At 39.7% G+C, this 26,450-nt stretch overlaps 1 protein-coding gene across 3 annotated transcripts in view; it reads right to left on the minus strand.

The window, feature by feature from the left end:
• The window catches only part of MON2 (MON2 homolog, regulator of endosome-to-Golgi trafficking), a 67,616-nt gene extending 53,730 nt beyond the window's left edge, over nt 1–13,886 (minus strand). For all 3 annotated transcript variants that reach the window (XM_082280004.1, XM_082280005.1, XM_082280003.1), the window contains exons 1-2: nt 13,665–13,886; nt 702–765 (exon numbers count right to left, since the gene is read on the minus strand). In XM_082280004.1, the coding sequence (XP_082136130.1) occupies nt 702–765; nt 13,665–13,775 (175 nt within the window). In that variant the 5' untranslated portion in view covers nt 13,776–13,886. The remainder of the gene's footprint in view (nt 1–701; nt 766–13,664) is intronic.
• Between the last annotated feature and the right edge of the window lie 12,564 nt (nt 13,887–26,450).

Here is a 26,450-nt window from a genome sequence, read left to right on the forward strand (position 1 = left end):
TAACAATATCTGATTTACATACCTCAAAACAAGATATGGTTTTGCAGCTATTTCACTGGACCTACCAAACAACCAGCATTTCAAGGATTTTGACTATATCTGGGGTAGACACTCAAGTATTAATGCAGGGACATTTAAATCCGGCCAAGGGCTTTACCAGCAACTGGCAAGAAGCCAACTTTATAAAGCTGAAGACAGTCAAAAGATACTGTTTTAAGCACTTATAAAGCTGTAGCTCACAAGATATGCCCCGTCCCTCAAGGCATTGGAACATCTTAAATTGAATGACCTTGTCTCAAACAAAGATGGAATTCTGCCTGCCAGTTACAAGTCCCAAAGGCTGGACTAATACACAGATGTGGATCATACTACAGAGCACCCAACCACAGCAACTAGAACACTGAGACTGTAAGGTCTTATATTTCACGTTACTTTTCTAAGTGGATGATAACTTTTGTAGAGCATCAGCTGAAAATGGAGCCCTTCCTCAGCACCAGAATTGCACTAACATGAAACACAAGCAGTATTTAAAAACTTCTGTGCTACTAGATTTTTTGCTAGGTGCCCAAAAGTAAAGCATCAACAATACAGCACACACTAAAAGACATGACTAAAAGACTATTAGACATATCCAAAACATCTTTTTAACATTTTGATCTGTAACTCAGCTTTATTTTTCCCATTGCACTGCAAATAATTACCTGCCAAAATATCTGTGTTCCGTGCAGCTATTGTTTTCACTTTTATTATTCCTGATTCAGCAGCCTGGAAGAAAAGAAAATAAGTAGTTTAAATGCTATACCATACATCAATATCTGCAAAGAAATAAAAATATTATAGACAAATAAAAAGGTACAGTCTCAGAGCAAAAAATGTTTTTGTAGTGGTTTCTGCCAGCAGAGCTAATGCAGAAGTGAAATTTTTGTAGCTGCTAGAATTCCTTTCCAGAATTCCACAGGAAGGGTTATATTCAGAATTTTTTGGAAATCATGATTCTCATTGTATTACTTTCTGGTCTTATGAATGCAAAAAAACCCACTAGTAAGCATAAGCACTGTTACATAGTCTTTATACAATTTCAAGCTATGAGTATAAAAATGAAACCCATTTTCCCCATGGATTTTGGCTCCCAAATGTCCTATACAAATTATCCCAGGGCAATACCATGAAGATGCCTTTCTAACAATACGCTCTGTTCTTCCCAGCATACCATACAGTGCATAGCACCAGCTCCTCCCCTTTCCCCATAAGTGTGACGTGGCAGAGCAGCAGCATCCTCCTCTCCCTCACACACTCGTTCAGCGGGGCCAGGGCTGCGGGCTGCCTGGGCACAGCATGGCAGGGTGACAACCAGGGCTGCCCAGCCAAGCCAGGACATCATGCATGGCCCCAAGGGAATGGCAACTCCCTCTTCAATTGCCCACAAACACTTCCCTGCGTAAATCACTCAAGTCATGTTCTCTAATGGAAATCAAGCCGAACTGGAAATGTGACATTGAGGCTTTGCATTTCAAGACTATAACTTCTGAAAGTTTTGTGTACAAAACCTAAATACAAATAATACATTATACATTGTGCCTTTCCATTTTTTAATTCCATTAATACACTATAAGCCTCTGGAAAGAATTAAATAAATCAAAATAAGCGCAACAGGTTTTCCCAAACGACTGAATGCAAGTTGCTGGAAAATACTGTTCTGCAAATTTGAAAGCACACTTCCCCTTTTATTTCAGCTTTGTATTTCTGTGTATTTTCCACTAAACACTTATATTTTTCCTCTGATACTACTATATAAAGATGTGTGCTGTCACCACATAAAATATATTAGAGAAGCAGAGAAGCTGTGACAGCAGAAATACAAAAATGATAGTACATAAAGTTCTACCAAGTATTAATATTCCCTCTTCCTCAGAACATTATTCCAACAAGATTTCCCAGAGAGTCAGGTTAAGGTGCCTGTATAAATTCACAAGCAAATATTTAAGAGTTGATATACATATTTCTCAAAACAGCCAAATGAGAAATGCAAAGCTGGAATTTTCTTCCTTTTTTTTTTTTTTTTTAATTTCCCAAAACAATATAGGAAGACTAAACACTGCCTTAAAATCCTGGAGATTTATGTAAGTTTTTCTGAACACAGTTTTCTACTTCAAAAGTAAAGTCAATAATATCCATGTGCCTGATTAACATACAACATGCTCAAATGAGCACAAGGCAACATGCACATATATATTCTGCATAATTAAAATGAGGCATGCCAAATGCAGCTCTCATTTATTTTAATTATATTAATGTACTGAAGTTCTTGAGATTTAAGTCAATCCATGTTCTTCTTCAGTTATAAATTGTCAGCTAATTGGAGGGGTTCTTGTCACAACACATTGTTCCTATTAATTAATATGAAGGATTTGTCACAGTCCAACTTCAATTACCTTCAAACTGAAACTCATCACATCTACTGGTAGTTTATTTCTTTCTTGCCTGGAGTGACAAACTCATTCTGATTCAAAGAAATATTAAGTCTGCTCATATTAGTGGCATTAACAAACACCATGCACTTTGCACAAAAATTTTCCAACATAATGGCTCTCAGTTGTTTCCATGTTTTATATAAAATAGTACACATTTTTTAAAGAAAGAAGGTAAAACAAAACAACTGCTGAATATAAGCATTCTTCTCCATGCAATACAGAAATTTCTATGATCATCTGCATTATACTCTATTTCAGAATTTCTGTTCAGAATCCCAATTAAAAATGTTTAGACTTAATTACACTGCACACATCCTACAAAAGAAAAATAAAGTACTCCACTGTTTATGTAAAAGAGACAACACAAACATTTATAAAAAAATACCTTAGTTGATCACAAATAGCCAACAGAACACACCATAACTATAAACAATTCTAATCAGTATACATGAATGTAAAAGTGTGCTTGGATTGCATCAATTTAAGTGGCATATTAAAAGATATATTCATAGCTTTTAAGTTTACAAATTTACTATAGCAGCCTGCAGGACACTGCCACATGAGAAAAGGATCTTATAAAACACTAATCAAGGAGAGAGACAGCATTATAGTGTGTGTACTTATGGGTACAAATATTATAATTTACTTTGACATAAATATAAGACACCATGTCTTTAAAGCAACCACCAGTTTTAGATGTAACATTACCAGCTTCCCTTAGCACTGCAATTTATAGTAGTCTAATGAGCAAATCAGTTATCTCTCTATTTTGAAAAGAAGCAAATACATGTAATTCCTGAAACATAACAAAGCTTAAATGTACTTACAACCTTCAGTCAATTAGATCGCCAATTCTGCTGCTTTAATAACTGTGAAATGAACTGATATAAAATGTCTCAAACACACACTTGCCATTATTAAGTTTTGCTTCATGTTTCTCCTGAAGCAACTGGGAAGGTGAAATATTGACAAAGAAGAGAAATTGACTCTCAGTGATAGCACATATTCAAGCCAATCTCTTCCAGTACTTTGACCTGGTTTTAATCAGTCAATAATCTCACAGCAAAATTCAACAGGACCCTCTGGGCTCAAACACTTGCTTAATCATCCTTCTGCTTCCTTGGAAGTTAGTTACCAAGCATTTGCTGATTATGAGGAAATCACCCTTCACAGAAATCAAAGTAAGGCAAATAGAAAATTTATGTGCCAAAAAAAAAATTAAAAAGATCAAGACAGTGCAGTTTCAAGTAGACTGAAAAGAAGTCTGCACCTACTATCTATCTCCTGGCCTCAAAGCTCCTCTCTGAATGTACAATCTGACAACAACATTCACAGCTGCCTTATAGACAGCGGTTCTCTGCACATGAGAGACCAGGATGTGGAAATGCATTGACTCTTTCAAACCTAGCTTCAGGAGTTTCTCAGATCCAAAACTCTTCCCCTCCTAATTGACTTCTGAGTCTTCAGTTGAAACAGGGAAGAATTTCAGTCTTTCTGTCATCAGATGTGCTGTGAGCATCTTCCAGATTTTTGGAAATTTTCACACTTTGTTTAGGGTCAAAAGCACCTATTGGGTGACAGAGACAGGTAACAGCTGCTCAGACAATCAGGAAGGAAAGATATAATGTATCCTCAAGTAGAACCAACATTTTCCAGCATCCAGGTAACATTCATGAGCTAAATTTCTCCACATCATAGTCTGTGTATATATATTTAAAGCTCTATAACTCATCAATAGCATATGAAGGTATTGGGATAACTGGGATATACAATTCTACATGAGTTCAGCATGACGTAAAGGCAAACCACCCACACCAGGAGTGATAAGTGCATCTAGAAAGTACCAATTTTTCAAATCTGTCTTCTGAGACATAGTGGAAGCTCTTAGACCCAACTGCAGTAGGCAATCTACATTAGCTCAAGACACCACTATAGCTAACTCCATGATCATCACAATGTTACCCAGCAGCCCAAGAATGGGACTTGTCTCGGCAGTACAAAGATTAATGGCATGGTATATGCTTGAACATTTAAATCTCAGAGGCCAAGACATCTTGGACCTCTATTGCAATGCATACAGACAGGCAAGTAAGGGACCAGAGGGGTCAGCTGGGATGTGATCAGACAGTACATCAGTTGCTCTGCAGTAATCCCTATGGTTTTGCCTTTACTCTGAGGTAACTATGAAAGAGCTACCCTTCTTTTACTGAAAAATAATAACATAGTTAACAACTTTTCCTAAGGGAAAGATGACATAAAATTCAAAACTAAAGTGAAAAAAAGCACTTGTTGTCTCTGCCATATCAATCATTCTTTTAAAAGTTTCAAACCTGGGTTTTTAAAAATGCTTTAGGAAGGATAAACATGCTGATCTTCAAAGAAATTGGTGTCTAACAATTAGGAAGAAAAGTTAGCATCTTTTTTACTTTATTAACCAAAAAAACATAAATTCCCATAAGGATATTTAATGTAACAACCAGGCACGTGGTTATTTCTACAAAGGATTGATCTAACATTAAGGATATTTTTGTATAAATTTGTAAATATGAAAGCATTATTATCAAAAGTTAATAAAACCAAGAATGTTCACTGCTAGTGCTTTTGAATGACCATTTGTGTTTTCATTGTACATTAGAGCAAATTGCCATCTCCAGAGGCATTAAAATTGTTGTAAGGTTTGCAGTCCTTACTACACAAGCTATTGATTTCTCTATTCTAAAAAGAAAAGCATTCAGGAACAATAGTTTGTATTGGTATTTACATTACATTGTTTGCCAACCTTTTATTAAGATGGGATGAGAGTAATATATGTTATCTATAGTCACTTCCATATCTATTACAGGAAATAAAAAGAGCAATTTTTTTCATATCCACCATTATCTGCCTTTCCAACTGGAACACTAACCCTTTATCAAATAGTTTAGATAAGAGGTCCTCCTGTCTAAAGTACAGTTTCACTTCATTGTTATTCTGGCTTGCTTTGCAAAAGCATATTCTGGACCATTACTGTACTTCTAAACTATTATTTGGAAAAGAACACACTCAGAAAAAGTTCCTCACTAAATCAGTTTCATGAAAGCACTAAAGCATACCACATTTGTATGAAAAAGCATTGTACTTGCCTTCTGTATTTTTATCTTCCTCCCCATGAGTACGATCTCTACTCTGACCCTTCTCTTTTATATATGGTCATTTTACATGTGAATTAAACTGGCAAAATGCCAGTTTTGATCTGACATTGCTGTGCACTCACAGGGGTTTATTACACTGAACAAATTATTATCACTTTGTTACAAAATTATCATAAATTAGAAAAAAAAGGATTAACAGATTCTATCATATACTTTCTTGTCCAACTGAAGATATAAGACATTGCAGTTTATGTTTTTTGTTTTTTAAACACACAGAGTCTTGTTCATTTCCAGCTTTAGTGCAACTGTATTAGTTGCTCTCATATTCAGAGTGCTCTTTCACACTTGACAGGAGTGACTACTCCTCTGGTCCATTAAACTTCTGAAATTGTCAGTTTGCAGTACCAGTAGCCAGTTCAGAATTCTGAAGGTTAAACATCACTAATGCCAGGAGAATTGCCAGTGTTATCTAAAATGCTTCAGGGCTGCTGCCTCTGGAGCTACCTCACTTGACATGAACATAAAGATATTTGAATACAAATACTTAATATCACAAGTTTTCACTTGACAGTCAAAATACTACACCTCAGCTGGAAAAAACATCACATATAAATTAACAGAACAAATCACAATGCATAACATAAACCAACGCATTACCAAACAGCACTAATGTAGACAGAAAGGCAAAAGATCTAACATGGAAGAAACACAAGCCACTTAGCAACAATTTTTTTAAGTTCTACTTCTCTCTTCAACAGACAGAACAAAGATGTACCCCATATTTTGTACTGTATTCTATATAAATCATATTGGTAACTAAATATTACATATATTACAATATATGGTGGATATTAGATACATATGTAGTGTAAGGATATTCTGAGAGAGCTTGTATCTACCATTAAGAGATTTCTGAGTGATCCATTCAAGTACCACACAACTAATTTTAAACCACTGAAACAGAGCACTTGCACTTGAATTTTACTTACATACTTTTGACATAACAATTATCACTCTACATTAAAAATACAACAACAGCCTGTTTCAGAGCTTTAGGAGACATACACTTGAAGTTCAAACTAATTTTGCCTTCAGCTTGTCGATCACAACAGATGGGACCAGGCAACTTTTGAGGATTTGCCACAAGTACTACATTCAGTCAGCAACGTCTATTTTCCAGACACCTGGTAAAAAGAAACAATAGCTGACAGTTTAGGCACTAGTTGAGAACTGGAGTCACCAAGAACTTTCAACTTCTGCTACAAGTTTCCTGTATAATCTTCAAGAAGCCACGGTAGGCAGATAAGAATTAAATCAGAGATTAAGATGCACAAATTTAAATACTTAGACTCCCATTACAATGGAGATTGTCTCTACTGAACGCTCCTTAATTCTTAAAGCCTCTCCTTAAGCTAATTCAGCTGACCCACTAGCAGGGGCTCAATGCAGAGATCTAAGCTTAGGCCTCTGTATCCAAGACAACTACATGCAGACACCAGAAGACCCATGCCCTCCTGGACCAGAGGCTGGAAGCCAAGGAAGACATACTATGGTATCTCAAATGGCAATGTAGAACACCTAGTATGTCGGTGATAGAGGGAATCAATCCCCTGGCTATGAGATACTCTGAATTGTTCTTTGGCTCTACTGACATTATTTCCATAACAAACCAAGCCTGCACAATCAATGAAGCTTAGACACCCAACATTAGGGACCTTAATCCTGCACTGAAAAGTGTGACTTGGAAAGTGTAAAGACCGACTTTAAATAATTTTCTTCATTCATTAAATTGCAAGGTATTACATGATGAAGAAATTTGACCTGTGCGCCTTATGTGAATCACTTTGAAACACATGACATTTTCTCTCAAAGATTACAATGATCACATGAAACTTATGATTTACAATGGACCATGAAGCTTAGAACACATCTGAATAGATGACGGTCTCCTAGAAATATAAGGGTTCACTTTTTTAAAAACATAATTTTGAAAAAAATACTACTGTCAATATTGAAAAAAAACCACTGCAGAATTAATTGACTCCAAACATGAAGCGAGCAGACACAGCAAGTGGGAAAGATCAGAAATCATAAAAAACTGAAAGAGATATTAGGGATCACCAGTCTCAGGTTACCAGCTCAGCTACAGGCTGGCAACTCAAGAGTGCTACAGAGTAATCTCCAGTCACCTGCACAAAACACATGCTTTAGTGCAAGCTGCCTAAGTATGACAATATACATTTTACAGAGCACTGTTTCTCTATTTCAAAAGAACCTTTAAAATATTCGTTAAGTGAATACCCATTTAAAAAAAACCCAAAACCTCCAGTTTTCATCCTTCCAAACTAATGTTGTGAAGACCTGAAAATAAACCAACCTGGAAAGTTCAGTGTAGGTTAAATTCCTTGTAGGCTATAGTGTCAGAATTATTTAATCAATTTTATTCAAAAAATAAAGCAGGAAACCCAAAAACTTGATCACTCCTACAGAAAATGGTCTATGTACAAAGGTTTCGTCCTTCCTAGGTTCATTTGGCTCATCCTTTTATCACTAAAGTAGTGTGAATGCAGAGCACTCAGAAACTATTCAATGCTAGAAGTACATCAAGTGACTCAGATGCCCAAATCACAAGACACTTCAGCATGTAATTTTCTTTCTTAGCCTTCTCCAATATGTCTACTGCACTACGTTCAACAAAATTTCTGAAATATTATCATTACAGAACAAAGAGCTAACAAATATTCACAGGTTTTAACTGTTCCTTCCAGTTGCATTAGGAGTCCTAATGATCACTTCGACATTATATATGAAATTAACTGATCTGTATCTTTTTAGTGTGTGTTTAACTTTTGCAATACATCCTCATGTTTAGTTTCACACAGCTACCCAATGGCATCAGAAGTTCTCTAAAAAGGACAAGCTTCCCAATTAAGTTTTTGGCATTAGCTTTGGCATGTGTTCAAGATCGGCATATCATTCCTAAACAAGGATGATTTAACCCAGGGGACTGAACTGTCATGTATGTCACTCAATGCAAACAAGACCGGACTCCAAAGGAAGAAATGTAGAATAATGCTTGTCTTCACACAACACAACACACTGCCCCTCAGAAAGGGCAAATCCTATCTCTTGCCTCAGGCTAGTCCACACCACATCTACTGTAATTAAATAATTTAAAGTTTGATTTGTCCAGAAGTCACTCAAATTCTAAGTTTTTGACTTTTACCCTAAGAGCTTTGTAAGGCTACTTGCCTGCAAGAAGAGTTACTTATAAAGGAAGAAAAAATACAATTGCAAAATTGGATTCTATTATTTTTCCTAGATACAGCAAATTACAATACAGTTTCAAAAATGTGTCTGTGTGCCAAAGGAGTATACAACTCAGTAAGTAGCTAAGTAAAAGCAATGCTGCTATTTCAAACAAAGCTCTGGTAAAGAAACAGCACAGTGAGGCTATCAAAAGCTTTCTTCCAAGAGACTCAGGAGAGCATTTCTACTGACCAAAGTATTCAAAGCTAATTCTGTGCTTCTCTTCCAGGTGGAGGCAAGTTGAACAACACTTCTTTTCCAGCCCTACTACAGCAACAAACATCCTAAAACATACAGGTAACCTGCAACCTATTACACAACTGCCAAGAAAAGGGCACACCCTGTCCAAGGCCAAGCTGATCCTGCCATGGGATGATGCCATCCCTGTCTGCCCCAACCCCACCTGCCCTCTCCCTTCCCCTCTCCTACCAGCACAAATGTGCCTGAAACTGTGCAGGGAGCTGAGTAAGAGTTACTTTTTTGTGTTTTTTTTCTTAAAATCACTTTGCTTTTACTACTATTTAAAAGTCAAGAAAAAACCTGAGACAACACAGAGACTACAAGCCTACCAGAAAGCTGAGACTGCTTGACTGGATCTGTGTAAACAACAGTGAGTTACATATGACTGGAATTCAGGCTGCGAGGAACTTTTGGGTATACTTCTTTCTCCTTTTAACTCCATTATTTCTGCCAATTATAAATATTTCCCCCTTGTATTTCTGAAGTTTTGTAATGCAGTAGAATTATCTAACCAAATCAGATGCAGCTTACTGAACAATATTTTCACTCTGTAATAAGAAACAGCAGGTAACCTATTTAGGACACTAAACCATTTTCAATTCTGTGATAAGACAAAATTCTTACTCCAGTTCACTAAGAAGAGCACCACCAGCTTTCCACAACTGCAGCACGCAATATCAAAACCCCAGTCACTAGCAGATTAAAATAGTTTATAAAGCTCTATGTGTGCAGCACACAGTTCAGTGCAGCGTTAGCAGCATTACAATACTGTCCAGTACAGAGCAAATCTTAGAGCTCACTGTATTAAAAATGACATATTAATGAGCAAGTAGTATTGTTTTCTAGGAGAAATGCCAGATTACTTTAGATAACATCAACAGGACTGATGCCTGTACCAAAGACTGTTCCATCCTCTTCAAGCTCTAAAAAACAGTGTTTTATTTACACTTGCCCTGAGAGCTTCTATCCCATCCACGGCTGATTTCTGTTTTTCTAGCAGGGCAACAGAAATACGTTGTGAAAATACAAACACATATGTCTGTCAGTTTAAACAGGTTTGGTATTTCAGAGACACAGTCACCAAATCACTTCTTGTTCACGCACCAGTTACTATTAATAAGTCTGTTACGTTATTTAAACTCCAAACATCATCAGCAACATAATTTCAGACTTATAGGTTCTTTCTGCAGCTCCCATTTTTAAAGCTTTAAACGGCATAACCTAGGGAAAAACCTACTTGGGTATTATTTGTCACACGGAGCACAGACAACATATGGATGCTTTGGAGACAACAAACATCCTGTTATTTCTCAGTTAAAAGCTCTAACTAAAGGGAAGGAAGTTGGCCACGTATTTGTGTCCCAAGTTTAACAGTGGGAGTAAGTCAGTAATTTCAAAACTTCTTAACAGATTATCGAAGTCAGCAAAAACCTCAGACTCTACTGCTGTAAGTTACTGGATTTACAACTACATGATTTTCACATAAACGTGACCTACTAAGAAAACTTTACAGACTCAGAGTAACAGAAAAATTGAAATGAAAGCACTTAAAACATTGAAGAGTTCAAGTCCTATTTTCAATAAGGGTTCATTAAGACCTTACTTCTTACTCCTAATTGAGGATAAGATCTAGATCCCATGGTTGGCTGTCCCCTTCTCTTCTGCATCCAAACCCCACTCTCACCCTCCTCTCCCAAAAGAACTCCAGTAAACTTCAGCTGTGTCACGTACATGCCTGTTCAAAGAATCATTTAATATTGTTTTGGTCTCTCTGAACCTAATAGATACTGCATAATTTTGTAATAACACATGCATTAGAAAGGTGTTTAAAGAGTGAAAACTAAAACCCTTCTAATAAAAAAGGCTCTGTTTTTCTGATCATACAACTGGTCTAAATCCTTACAGTATTGGTTAAAGGATTTACTCACGTTAATCATCTGAGCAATGAGCAGAATTGAAAAGTACATTACTACTTTTATCACAGCAAACCAATCAGCTAAATTCACTTTGTAGAATTTTAATACTATTAATATAAAACCAAAACTAACAAAATAAAACCAAACAGACAATTCACTTTAGAAGTGGATGAAGATAACAACTGTGAGCAAAATCTTTTACTATATCAGACACTACAAAGATTATGAGAAGCAGTTTACCTTTATAAAGTACCTATCAAATCTAACAACTATGATATACATCTCATAACTATTAATTTGGGACTAGGAATTTTTCAATAGTTTTATCCCAGTATGGTAAGCTTATTAAGTGACATGAAAGCATACACATCAACTGCAATATAAACTCATAAATTACAGGGCATGTAGGAGAGTCTAGTTACACTGCAAGTAAAAAAGTGAGATTGTAAGTGGTATGAATTTGTTTTTAAAAGCCAGTGTTTAAGCATGATTTAAAAAACTGGTGCTGTTCCAAGTCAGTAAGAAGAATATGCCACTCCTCTAATCACTCTAGCTAAATCTAATCATGACCAGACCAAACATATGCAATTAAAATATCTGTTTAGCAGTTGAGATTTGACAAAAAAAGGACACCCATTTCCTTTAAAACTAGAACAAAAAAAAATGGCTTCCAGAAGTGAGGAAACAAGATCGTTTCCTGCAACTGTATCATACATCCTACTGTAGGACTGCTTTCACCTCAGACTCCCTGTAAGAGCACACAGCTCCCAGCGGAAAGTTCCATCTCTTTTATAAATATCTTCTAGTACTATTCCAATAAACCTATCCAAATCCCAGACAATTGTGGAAAACTTTATTACATGTTTTCAATGAAGAAAGCTATACAAATTGCTGTCAATTTAAAGGGAACAACACAAAAGTCGAACTTACACAAGAATACGATAAACATGCTGAACAAGTATGAAGGACATGCAGTAGTTACTATAATACTTAGCCATGGCAAACGTAATGAAGCATTACTTAAAATACCAGCTTAAGAACGATATTGCCCATCTCCTCTGTCGATCTCAAAGAAAATAAACATTAACACAGTGGGGAAACTTGTTCGGAGACTAAACAAGAGTTACATAGTAATACACAGAAGGGAGCGCAAGCAGCACTCCGGCCTCCCTCCAAACACACACAGACTTCTGTTATACTGATCAGAGCTTTTTCTTATTTACATGTGACCACCACACACAATTCCTCAGGACTGATCACAACTTTCTCTTGTTTTTCTATGACCACACAAAATTTCTCAAACACACCAGCATTCCTCCACAACCTAAAACAGTACATAACATGCTCTGCTACAGTGTGTCACTTCATGTCTTTCAAAACAAGCAGAGTCATTAGCTTCAATTTAGCTGTTAAAGTGTATAATACTTCATACAACATTAAATATGCTATCACTTAATTGGAACCAAAGTCACATAACACATGCAATGCCTTTCTTCTGGGCCTCTGGGTCTGCAGGTTAATCTGACTTAATCTTATAGTATTTTTCCTCCCAGTATTGCATGGAAAACTTTTTTAAACAGCAAGTGGCAAACTACTGATAGGGAAAAAGTTAAACTGATTGTATAAAAACAACAGAAAAACATATGGTTAAAACGGATATTTTAAGTTAGCAAGAAAAATTCCAATTGCTCTTCAATTAAAGTAATCCTGCTCACCGAGATTACTGAGGTCTCAAGGCTGCACAGCATAAACTCAGGTTTCAAAAATAAAACATATAATCTTACTGGAATGAGTTTACTAAAGGGATTTTTAAGAAGGGCAGAAAAAACAGTAACCCAAACTTCTGTGTCTTCCAAGCTTCCTCGGTTGTGCCCACACCGTTGGAAAGCCACACAACGCCAAAACGACGCGGTAGTGATGACAAGAGACCCGCCCAGCTCACACCGGCAGCCACGGATGTGCAATGGTCAGGAATAAGGCACGCCGGCCCGAGCACCACAGCCACACTTCGAGACAGGAGCAAGGCACAGACCCGAGGGGAGACCTGCGGGGCCCCGGGCTCCCACCGCAGCCGCAGGGCGGCCGGAGCCGAGCACGGCCCTCCTCGGTCGCAGCCAGCCCCTCGGGCTCCCGCTCGCTCGGTGCCCGCACGCCGGGGCGCCCTAGCCCCACCACCGAGCTCGCCTCCGGCGAGTTTCGCTCGCTCGGTGGTGCCGAGACAGCCAAGCCGAACTTTGTGTTTCCCCCGGAGGGCGCCGAGGGTGCAGCGGGGCCGCCCCCTCTTCGCCCGCCAAGAGACGGTCTGTCCGCCAGCCCCGCTCCCCGAGGGGCACAGCCCGGCCCACGGCCCCCGCCTCGGCAGCGCGCTGAAAACAAGAGCCACAGAACATGCGACACGAACAGCCCCGTCTGGGCACAGCCCGCGGCCGTGGAGGTCGGAGCTCACCGAGAACGGCACCGGGCTGGGGACTGGAGCACGGGCACACCGACAGCTGCGCTCCGGCCGGGCCCCGGGGCAGGGAGGCCCCTCCGGAGCGGCGTCCGCCGCCCGGCTCAGCCCAGCACGGCCCAGCTTGACTCGGATCAGCACCACTCACCTCCTTGACGGGGGGGAATTTTTTCCGGCACTCCAGGCTCAGGCCCCGCAGGTCCCCCTGCATGTTTTCCAGCAGCTTCTTCACGGCTTCGGGGCTGCTGGTCCCGGCCATGGCGCCGCCGGGCCGGCCCCGGGCCGGGCGCTGTTCCAGAGGGCAGGGGTAGCGCCTGACGCTCCGCGGGCCCGGCCGACACGTCTGCGCCCCACACCGGAACCCTCCGGCCCCGGCCGCGTCCCCTCCCCGCGCCGCGTCCCCTCCCCGCTCCCACAATCCCGGGCGCCGGCAGCTTCCGCACACACGGCCGGGGGCGGGGAGAGCGGCGGCCGCTGGCAGGGAGGGAGGGAAGGAGGCGGCACCGGACCCGTCCTGCCGGGCTAGGCCGGGCGGGGAGCGGGGAGCGGGGCCCCTGCCCCTTCCCTTTCCTCTTCCCCGCAGTGCCACCGGGTCGGCGTGAAGGGGCAGGAGAGGTGCTGAGACCTGGGCCGAGGCTGGGCCGCCGGCGCTGGGGAGCTGCCGTGGGGAGGGGACAAACCGCGGCGTTGCCGAAGGGTCACTGAGGAAGGTGGTGGCGAAGCTGCTTGGGCTTCGGTGGCCGCCAACCCCGCCGAGCGGTTGCAGGGGTGCGGAGATCGGTCCCTCTGGCCAAGTCCGGCTCTCAGGAGCGTTTGATTGTAAAAAGCAAAAAGCGAGGTATACTGTTACGTTTTTATTTTGAATCCTGAAGTTCTTGCTTTCTTTCCAATGTGAGTGACTGTGCAGTGAAACAGATTGCCCAGAGAGTTTGTGAAGTCTCCCTCGCTGGAGATTCAAGAACCGTCTGGATACAAGTCTATGCAATGTGCTCTGAGGTGACCCTGCTTGAGCAGGGAGGTTGGACGAGATGACCCTAAGTGGTCCCTTCCAGCCTTGCCCATTCTGTGGGAGTGAAGCTTTGTGCCCTTCTCGGCCCGTGTGCGTTCGCAGCGTTCCGTGATTTCCTCTAGGCGAAGCGAGGGTGAATCCTTCTTCGAGAAGCTTTAAGATAACATAGGCAGGGAAAAACCAAGGGCACGTGGAGTAGTTGGGTCCCGGCCACCTTTCGTGTCACCAGCAGTGTCCCTCAGAATTCCAGGCCAGCAATTTTTAACCCATTCCTAAAGCAGGCTCTCGAACAAGCAGCACAAGCTCTTCGGTATCTGTTACCTGTAGTGATGCAGGGAGCTTAGGCCTGATGGCTGCCTGGGAGCTTCCTTCTGGAGGACACCATTCATCATTCACCATAACAGTTAACATTTCACAAAGGTTTTGATCTCTGCAATAATAATTTTTCCGTGGTCTTGGTGCGGCAAATCCTGTACTGTGCTGGCTGCCTACCTACCTATAATGCAGCATGGTTCTGTTCCTCTTCTATAAACCCAAGGAGTTGGAAAACATCCATGAGTTTTGACATGCTGTAGTTTTCAAACCTGGGAGTCTTGGAAAAAAATTATGAAGAAGTCAAATGAATAAATGTTTACTGCCATTATTTAAAAACTTTTAAGTAACAGCTTTTCTTCATATTTTCCTGAAAGTCTTCAGTCTTACTCAATGTTCTAGTATTTTGAGGTTTTTGTCTTGTAATGAAAAAGTAAAAAGAACTTTTCATAAATTTGAGCATCCCTACTTGTATGTTGGGTTAATTTACTCTGAGATTCATTGCAAATGATATAGTAAGCTGGCACAGCATTGGCTGTACCTGAACACATAAATTTTTAGGGGTGCTTTGTGAAGCAGAGAGTGCAGGATTGTTTTCTAAGTAATTTGTTATTTTAAGATCTTTATATTTACATTGTTGTCAATATACTGGCTGTTAGCTCAACAGAACTGGATAAATGGATGTGAGTTTTTAAAACTGCTTGTAATACTTGCACAGTTGGATTAGGTGGTCAAACTTTACATGCCGTCAGACAAAGAATTAGGATTTCACCCCTGTGTCCAGTAAAAGCAAACATGATTCTATAACACTGTTATGCTTTCAAAGTGCATGGGTCTGTGTATTCTCAAAAGCTTTGATTTTTCTATGCTTACTTTAAAAAAACCCCAACAACAAAAGCACAAGAGTGTTGTCTTCAGTAGAACGATTTACATGCTTAACCAATAAGCATTTTCCTAAGGATTTTCCCATCTTACTGCATCTGTTCTGGGCTTCAGGCCTGGTGCAATTCGCAGACCAGTCCAAATACCTTAATAAGAAACATGGATGATTAGCTAGGAGAATGAATGAATGAATGATTTACTATGCACGTGTATTTCTTAGGTAAGCTTTAATGATTTACTTCCTTTCTGTTGTTTGGATTTTTCCACCAGTTTACTGTACACAGTGAGCCATGGGCACATTGATACTCCTGGTATCTACTTGTCTGCCTGTTTGCGTACTTGACATCATTTACATTGATCATACATATCTTTTCAACTACCAGCCTAGCCACTCAGTCTGCTGAGCATTGCCAGCCAAATACTGCAAGATTGCTCTTGAGTTTGGAAATTAATCTTACAGTGGCTGTAGAATTGAAAACTCTTCCAGATCTGCTGAATACAAGAACTGGGAACTATACTTGTGCCTGAATCTCAGGCATGTCTCTTAAACAACAAGGTCATCTTTCTCACCATTTTGATGGATGCCTTTTGTAAATGCAGGGATTTATCAGTTAATCTAAATCAGTGCAGTTAAACTGTTTAAACTAGCCAGGATCCTTTTGAGTGACACTGATTTGATTGTGAATGTGACTTCTGCAATTGCATTTCATTGCAATAGATTCTGTTGCTTGTAGTCCTGACCCTGAGCAGAAGTGCTTGCCAGTCTTTTTTACACTTTAAATACCCCAGTTACAGTTCAACTCACTTTTGATTCAGAAGGTGGCATGGCATATGTGGACATCTCTGACAGCATGTTTTTGACCAGCAAGCTAAGAATGCTAGTTAGCTTTTAAGCTGACTTAATTGGGAACAATATATGTGCCTACATCTCAGGCACATCTCTCAGCTTTTAAGCTAACTTTGTATTGCACTGCTTTTATTGTATTGTGGTTTGCTTTGTTATTAAATTATATGTTATTTTGTGATGGGCAGTGGGTGATTGAAATAATTCCCTGTAGCTTTATGGCCCTAATTACCAACAAAAATGCTCATGAGACCTATTGTGACTCATTAAGTTACCTTGTGCATTCCAAATGGTGCACATCAGTCCTTTTAATTGGATTAAACATGGGGTAGCATTCGGCTGTATTAATTTCAGGTGTTTAGTCCTAGTTATAGCCCATCCTGGTAAATGTATGCAGATGCAGGCTTTGTATATGAGAGCAGGGTTCTGTCATCATGCTATACAGTGGCATTCACTGTGGCAATGAATTGGTTTCATTGTAATGGGAAGAGTTGTGATTTTCCTTTGAGTTCACTTTACCTACACTCCTGTATACTTCTGTAAGTGATATGAATCTTTAAGTAGCGATAATACTAAACTAACTTCAGGAGATGAAAAATCAGTTGTGTGGAAAAGTAAAGGTGTTTGCAGACTCTGGTGATTTTTTTGTACTGCAGAGTTAAGAGTTGTGATGGAGAAAATTTTGCCTCAGATTGAACATAGATACTGATGTCAAAAGGCAAAGTTAAATTTTAAATCTAAAGACAGTGAGAGACTGATTAATACCAAATATGCCCTGTAGCCTTTTATAAGAACTGTGCATTGTATTGGTCCGTGTAAGCACAAAGAAGCCCTTACTGTGTGAACACTTCAGGAGCTCCTCCTTAAATTACAGACAAAAGAAGTGGGCCAAGGGAGTGTTTCTGTTGTGACACAAATGGGCTAAAAGAAGTCATAAACTTCCCTCTAGTACTCTTCGGGGTTTTTTTATGGAATAGATATGAACCCTTGTTCCTTTAGGATATGGCTGTGTTAGATCTACCAATAGATTGAAAAGTACATTTTCCAGTGTGAACTCCTCATTAATTTAGCCTGTGTTCCTTTCTGCATAGGTGTGAGCATATGTTTACATGTTAGTACTCATTTTGTTTGCATACTAACAGTTAATACACATTTTATTTCATTTGGTTGACTAAAAAAGCAGTCCCAGCTGCTGTCTACTGGTGGATCATCCTTTTCATCATTAGCAAACTATCAGTAATTTTCATTTCAAATCAGTCATATTTTGTGTAAGGTCACTCACAACAATGTTAAGCAGCAATACCCAAAATGTCAGACCTATGACATGTATTGGGTACTCAGTAGTGATTCCCTATTGAGTGCACAGCTCACTTCAGGGCCTACACACAAATCTCTTGACCAGAGGCTTAGATGCTTCCAAGACTCTCATGTAACCAGCCAGCAAAGCTGTTTTTCCAATTTTTCCTCCTTGAATCTTGTCCAAGCAGATTCTCAAAGCAGTGTTTTTTTTTGTTTTGTTTTTTTTTTTTTTTTTTGTGTTGGCCTTTTGAGAGCTGGTAATTGAATCAGCTGAACCTGGTAACATCTTTTGTGAGAAAGAACTGCTGTCCACTGCTTGAATTAATTTTTTGTTGTGTTAGAGCTAGCAATGTAACAACAGACCAACAGAGACATACTTTCCAGCTCACACAGGAAGTACGTGGCTGGCCGGGGAAACAAACATTACTCTGTGCTTTAAACTGACTTTGTCTTTTATTTCCTTACACAAATAACAGAATTTAATCTGCTAACCTGTGATTTTTTCCCTGCATGGTGTATAATGCAGCCCATTCATGATACTTTTTTTTCTGTCAAGTGTAGAAAATAGAGAAACAGAGGTGGAGATGCTACTTGACTTACACAGAAAAACCCGACGCTGACCATCCTTACCACCTGAACAATTAGCACAGCCTCAGGTCACAGTCAGCTGGTTTAGAGATAAAGGCACAGTTGTGTTGAAGCAAACCAGTTGTGATTCTAGGCACTGTTGTTTGATCCAGAGCTCTTCCAGTGGACAGTGGATTCAACTGCTCTCTCAGGAGAAGTTTTTTTCTGATTATCTCATGCTCACTGCAGGACGTGTAACTTAAACATGCCCATCAAGAATGTCAGTAATATGCATTGTGCTGCAATCTCATTATTTGCTGTTCTCTCATCTATTTGCCAAGAACCTCCCTACATCTTAATAGTTTCCTTTTTATATCTTCTTCAGCTTGTGTGAAAATTACGGAAGTATTTCCAGACACCAAGTAACCTCCAATCTACTAATCACAGAGCAACACCAGAGAGGAGAAGGGTGTTCCCCTGTGTAAAAATAATTTTTTTTGGCTGCTGCAGCAGAGAGGAGAAGTCTCTGGATGCTTTCTGCAGGCTCTGGTGAATCCTTTAAGATAATCGTTCCAAATTGCAGCCCTGAGGCTGCTAAGGGATATCATTACTACAGGACAGTTTTCACCAGCTGAATGGATGTTAGTTCCTTTGTGTTAGGAGTGCCCCTGTGTAGCAGGGACTGTAAAACACAGAAGATAATTATAGAAATAGCTACACTCACTATACTCATATAAGCTGCCCGGAGACTAACACACCATGTAGGTATTCTTCTTTTCTCACCCTCCATGGCAACACTGCTGGCATGACCAAGGTAATTTGTAGCTAACTCATCCCAGCCTAGAAAAGACTCAGTATGGCCATGTACTTCTGAGAGCCTCCAGCACAACCCTTTGCAAAGATAACTGAAGTGGGACTGTTCCATTCTTTTACAGGCTGTTCTTTCTATAAACCATAGGAATTAGAAAATTCTTTGGTTTATCTTATGTGTTGCACTCATCTTTGTTGCTTTATGAAGATTATATAGGCTCCTTATCTGATTCAGAGGACTTTGCCTTTGAGATAAATATTTGTAGAGGTTCATGCGTGGCTGTATTTATAAGCAGCAGTCTGAAAGAAATTTTGTTACTCAGGTTGGGTCCAAACAGCTAAACAGAATGATCTTACTTCTCAGGAAATTTGGAAGACAGCCAAAGGTATCCAGTCATAAAGATCCAAATGCTTTCCTTTGTAGTAAAATGGCTCCCCAGATCACCTCCATGTGTGAATATGCATTCCCAATAAAGCAGGGCTGTATCACTGAACGTATGTACACCCTGGGTCATGTGCAAGCAGAGACATCCATAACCAAGGATGCATATGTGTGGCAGTTACATAGTTAATTTCATCAGTTAATACTGGTATTTTGGCAGCATCTCTACAAGTTGTATTCAGTATTTCACAAATAGCAGCTGCTTGCTGGAACCTGCTCCCAGGGCATCGTGGATGAGCTTGTCTGTCTCCTCACACCAGTGCATGGATGCGCTCTTGGCTAACTACTGGCTAGAGCATAGGAAATTCCAGGTCTGAATATTCACTGTTCCACCTGAGAGCCAAGCCCTAGAGCTACTGAACAGATCATTAAGTGGGATGTAAAACTTGTTTAGCCAGTCTGAAACCTTATTTCCCTTTGACAGCACAGTCATCAGTAGATTCCTATAGCTGTTTATTTCTAAGGACCTTGCTTCCCTGCTTCAGTCATAACTAACTAAACCATGCCATGATCCAAGAACATTTGATAAACAATTGAATTAAAAAATTAGAAGTTAACATGTACTAAGTATTGACAGATTCTTTACCAAATGGCTTTATTCCTGACCCAGCCACTCCTCCCTTTACTCGGCCACACATATACAAATGTCCGGTGGGCTTGAATGTCTTATTTTGTTGAAGGCAAGATCACAGAAAGCCAGAACCAGCCTTACCAACAGTAGAATTTCAAAGAAATTGACACTTCACTGTCCTGTGATGAGCAGCTGAGGGAGCTGGGGTTCTTTAGCTTGGAGGAGGCTCAAGGGCCATGCCACTCTGTACAGCTACCTGAAAGGAGGTTGTAGCCAGGTGGGGGTCAGCCTCTTCTCCCAGGAAACTTGTGGCAAGATGAGAGTCTTAAGCTGCACCAGGGGAGGTTTAGGTTGGACATCAGGAGGAATTTCTTCACAGAAAGGGTGATTAGACATTGGAATGGTCTGCCCAGAGAGGTGATGGAGTCACTGTCCCTGGAGGTGTTTAGGGAAAGACTGGACATGGCATTTAGTGCCATGGTCTAGTTGACATGTTGCTGTTTAATCAGAGGTCTTTTCCAATCTAATTGTTTCTGTGATTCATTTTTTTCCCCCCTTCAGGACATTTCAAGCCTTCATTTGTAAACTGCTTCCTAAAATTTATTAGCTCAGCTCCCAATCCTCATAATGTCTTGGAATCACCTCTAGATGTTTCCTTTCTACTGGTTTACCCTAACATTTCACTAAGTTAAATCCTTTGCTAGAAACCAAATTGCTTTTTTGTTGTATCTCTGCAAGACAAACCACCACTATCAAAGATTTCAGTTTTTAGTTGCCTGTTACTGACTTTTGCAGTAGTTGCTTTTTTTAATCATAGGACTCTGCTCCTTTTCTAAATCCTCTACCACCTCGTTAGTAGTATCTTACAGCTACTTTCTCATCACATTCATCTTTTCTATTCATGCAGTATAGGCTTCTCCATACTCTTGGCTTGTCTTAGTGTGATTGTTTTTACATACATTCACAGTTCTTCACTGTTTCTTCCTCCCTGATATTACAGAAACAATGTACATCTTTGTCTTGGGGTGGCTTTATGATGTGTACCCCGTATCACCACTCTATGCCCAGACATGATTCCTGTGCCTTTCTGTGTCTTTACAACTGGGTGCGAGAGAAAGGAAAAAAAAAGTCAGACGAACCTTTCGAAGCAGTTTGTGCTCCAAGGTCACTCTATCTCCTCTGCATGCTTCTGCGGCAGCAAGAGCAGAGGAAGCCCCCTTTTTCCTACTTTTCAGCCAGCTTTTGGCTCTGTTTTCTCCAGAGACAGATGGAGAGTTGAATTTTTTTTCCTGGGACTTTGGTTTCTTCTTCTTCTCTTCTGGACTGTTCAGAACACCAAAACATCAGCTGGGAGACCTTACACCTCAGCCCGGAGGGACCCAAGCCAACCCAGCTCCAAAGAGGAGAAAGCCACACCCACAATGGACTCTGGAAATTTACCAGGTTCTCTCCACAGCGAGAGGTTTTATTATTTAGCATTATTCTTTTCCCATTGTGCATTATGTCTGTCAAATAAGTTTTTTTCTTTCACTTTCCTCGGAGGAAAATTTTTTCCTGAACCTGGTGGGGGAGTGGTGGCTGTAACCTCCCTTCCTATCAGAGGACATTCATTTTGGATGTTCCTCCAAATTTGTCTAAAATCAGGACAATCATAAAAATGAGCTTTCTAAATTAAAATTTCAGACTGACCATGACATTAACCAAACAGAATTTCAAAAATTGTGTAGAGAGGATAAGCAAATGCTTCTTCCCATCTTAACTAGTAGTACAACCTTCTTTGATTTATCTTTTAATCTGTGCTACCTTATCTCAAAAATATTACGTAAATAGCTGAGGTTAAATTTCCTAAAGACATCTGCTAAGGCATTATTTCCTATACCAAAAATCAGTATGTTATTTGTATTTGCTTTTCATAGGTATAGATGATACAGAGTCAGTAATTATTGTCCTTTGTGTTTGCAGACTTTCTCCTCGGGCAAAAGACACACATTTACACAATACCCAGAGCATAATATGTATTTTAGAACATTGACAGATGTTGAAAACAAGCATAGCTCATCTGAAGTCTTTCCAGACAGCATTCTTTGTGTTCTGGAAAATGCCTTTGTGCCCCCAGAGGTGGTTGCAGACCTCTTACCAATTGCACAATATGTAGGTTTTAATTTTCAAGGAACTACTCATTTTTCAACAGGGGCAAGTCTGAACAGGTCATTGTGTTTTAAGAGAAACTGTTATGGAGAGGCAGGGATGCTCTTCCAGAATGGCAAAGAAAAGAAGGAAAAGGGAGATGTATGTTTTGGTTTAGGCTGTAACTGGGGGAAAGAATTACTTGGAGGAAATGACAATAAATCAAAGATCTTTTTCACGGTTTAAGGGCAGCTGAAAATTAAACTACACACAGCTGCTCCCCTTCCCCACCTCTCTAGTGAGAGAGAATAAGGGCAGAGATCCGGAGCTAAGAACAACTTACTGGAAACAGCAATGACATAAGGAAATGAACATCAGCAACACTATTTAACAACAAAAGTAAACAAAAAAGAGGGTGATTTACATACAAAAAATGCTCGCCATCCGAGCAACCCAACCTGTTGCCATGCAGCTCCAAGACAAAGAACAAAATGGCGCCCAGACCCTCTGTGTACCTTTTCCCCCCAGGCCTGAAACAATGAAAAAAAATGGCAGCAAAACCCTCCAGTTGGGACAATTGTTACCCCACTGCTCCCTGGAAAAAAGAATGCCTGCCCTGTCCCGGGAAGCAAGAGCCCTTTCCCTGCCCCTGGCCATGATTTAAGATGGTATGGAACAACACGATGACTTGGCCATGCACATGTGGCTCCAGGCTCCATCCCTCCTGTCCTTGGCCAGAACTAGGACAGTCTTAGGGAGAAGGTTTGGAGTGGCTTCATAAGTTGGTAGCCATGGTGAAAGAAGGGAAGAAAAGTCATACCATTCGCTATGCTGAACAAGAGCATGGGTTTTATTCTCCTGTTAATGAATTCTTGTAACACTAGTGAGTAAAGGCCTTCCCTCAAACCATGATGAGCTCGGAGCAAATACCTACACATTCAGGCCTCCATTCAGAACTTCTAAGTGATTTTTAATGGGTACAATTAGGTCTAAAGAGGCAGGAACATTCCTCTGAAAAGAACAGGATGTTTATGGATTCAAGGATCTCAAAGCTGAGGCAGGTGACTCAGATGACTCAGACTAAGTCTCCATCCCAGCAGGGGAAGGGCCCTTGCACCTCTCAGCTGCCTCCCTCTGTAGCCCAGGGAAGGCATTTAGCCCAGTTAATAGAACAACACACCACTTGCTTCTGTTAGTTGTTTTGCTGGTATCTTTCTTCTCCTTTCTAAACAAGTAATTGCATAAAAGACTCCCACACTTATCTCTGTTTTCAGATTGTCCTCTTCTAGTTTTGAACCACTAGTTCTTTGAATGTTTCCATACACTCCAAGACACTCTGCATAGAGTTAAGTCCCCCCTCATAAAGTGTCGCATGCAACTTGAGGCACTTCTCAGTAGTCTGAGAAAGCAATTCTTCTCCCCATCTGTTAGTGCAAATGTATTTACTCTGGGGTTGTAACTTTTTTCTATACTTTGTCCCAGGTTACAATCCAAACTTTTAAAAGGTAGTAACTCAAACAGTGTGTTTTTACAGGCTCCTTACCGGAGATCCAGAAAGATTAATCCAACTTCTCAATTCTGTTTATGTATCCTAGGACTAGTTCTTGTGCCACTGTTTCTGTGCTGAATTGCTTGTCCACTGGGCCTACAGAGGAGTATGGGGTATTTACTCCTTTCCATGTTCTGTAGGTAAGATCAGAATATTTTGCACACTGACTAAAAACATTAATTTAAGACCAAGTACCACCAACTTCTTCAATAACATCTCTATTCCACGATGACTTCCTAATGGAAATTATTTTGAGGCTATTAGTTGTTTCCTAAACATTGTATTGGATGATACTGCATAACGTTCATGTTTTGATGACAGTATTGTGATACTTAAGGTGACAGTTAAATGCCAAGTAGTGAAATAATATAGGTGCACCTATGTTATCATCTTTATCAATTGTCTTTTTCAATTACTGCCCTGACAAGTAACAACATTTACTTAAATGACGTTAATTCTTTATCAATAGAATCCTCTATTAACTTTTGCATAATTTGGCCCAGGATGACTGTTAATGTTACCTGGCATAGAGTAACCGAGTTCATTCCTTAAATAAATTTCTCACATTTGGACTATTCCGGCTTTCCATGTTATTCCAAGGTGCAATTTCTTTTGAAAATCTCCTTGCCTCAGGAACACATTATGCCAGTAAAGCATGCAATCTTGGAACTAGAGAAGTGGAACTGTTTTCACAATGTTTACCCCCCTAGGAAAAAGAACTAAAAAAATCTGAAGACAGCAATTTGCCTGCAGACTAAGAACATGCTTATTCTATCAGATACAGTTTTCCTATTGTTTCACTACATTTATAGTGATTTTCTTTGTCAAAGTAACTAGTGCTTAGTTGCAACTACAACTCTGACATCAAAGAAAGCAGCATAATTTTTAAAGAAAACTAATGGGTTTGCCAATTAATTTCTTGGCCTGCCATACTGATTTCCCTCTAAAGATTTCAAATATCTTAAAAAAAACCACCGCACTCCGTAATACAGGGCTAACTTCCTGGGAAAGCTAGAAGGGGTTGTGGCCTTCCCATTAGCAAGTAGCTGTAGATGCAGCAGATGTTTCCACATCATCTGATTGTGGAACATCTGACAGCTTTTCTCATTTCATCAGCTCAAAAGTAAGCTGCAAACTTCGCCTCAGTGTGCCAGGAGGGCAGGTGGGACTTTAATTTAGGTGGATGATGCACCAAAGCAGCCAGAACATTGTCTGAAGCCAACTAAAACAAGAGGTCCTGAGCAGTGTTTCTTTACCTCTCCTTCCCTCCCAGTCTGGCTTTAAATGACATATTGCTGTCACAAAATCTACGGAGTAAGTGGAAACTGCAAGCTCTCTTCTGCTTCCTACTCTGTTCTACTCTGCTTCTGTTTTGTTTCTGTGACTGTCACATTAACAAAATTAACTGAATCTTGTAATTTTAGAGTTTATGCTGATATATATATATATGTTTATACTGACAGCAAATGTTTTGATGAAAAAAGCACACTAGATTTTTATCTGACATGATTCATAACAGATGTTAGGATTCTCTTCTCCATATAAATGATGGGTTAAGTGAGAATAACTTTTGATAAACACTGTAAATAATAATATACTTTCTGTACTTTAAAACATGTCCACACTGGAAGAATTCTCTTATATGTGAATACATGTTTTATAAAACTCACAACTTGACTGAAGTCCTAGAAACCTTTGAGACACTCGAATAGAGATATTACTGATTTTTATCTCTGATTGGGAAGCTGATTATACAAACTTGTGCGTTTGTAAACTTGGAAGCCAAATTAACAATAACAAAGAAAAAAATTAGAATTCATCTATGTACATTTTCCTAATTGAATGTTACTTTGATCAATACCCTTTTAAAGTCTAGTTGGATGATCCAATTACTAGTAGGTAAGTACATTCCTTCAAATATGACATTCTGTGTGTGTGTTTATTTACATTTTCAAAGGGAGAATGAAGTGCATTAGGACTCTGAGTTATCATATATTAAAGCTCCAATCTACAAACTCCTAAAGTATTTTGGTAAGTCAAATCTGATCCTTTGTTCTGTGTGGTTTTTCCAAACAAGTTCTAGGCTAACAAGATATGGAAAAAATGGGAGTATAAATATAGGGCGGGTCTGTGTTATTCAAAGAGTTGATGACTTCTCTAGGATTACTTCCAAAAGCTTGTATCATTTCCCCCCCGCCAACACCATAGGTTTGTATAATCTTAAATACATTCCCTCATTTCCCCAGCCATCTCACAATTAGCATATTTGCATTTGATCATTGTTACAGTATTACTTTTAAAAACAAACTAAATTATGACATTGTTTTTGCAGCCTTATGTTTCAGAGCCAACGACAGGAGAGAAACTCTTTTATATATACTATCTACTGGAAATACTATTAATCTTGTTCTATGTTGGTCATTACATAACCAGTTTGTAACTGAGAATATAACTCTCAGACAAAGACAACCCATGACACAAACACTGTGGGAAAAGAATTTTTAACAAAATGGAGCACTACA

This window comes from Coloeus monedula (assembly GCF_965178545.1).
Source record: "Coloeus monedula genome assembly, chromosome: 4".
Taxonomy (NCBI): Eukaryota; Metazoa; Chordata; class Aves; order Passeriformes; family Corvidae; genus Coloeus; species Coloeus monedula.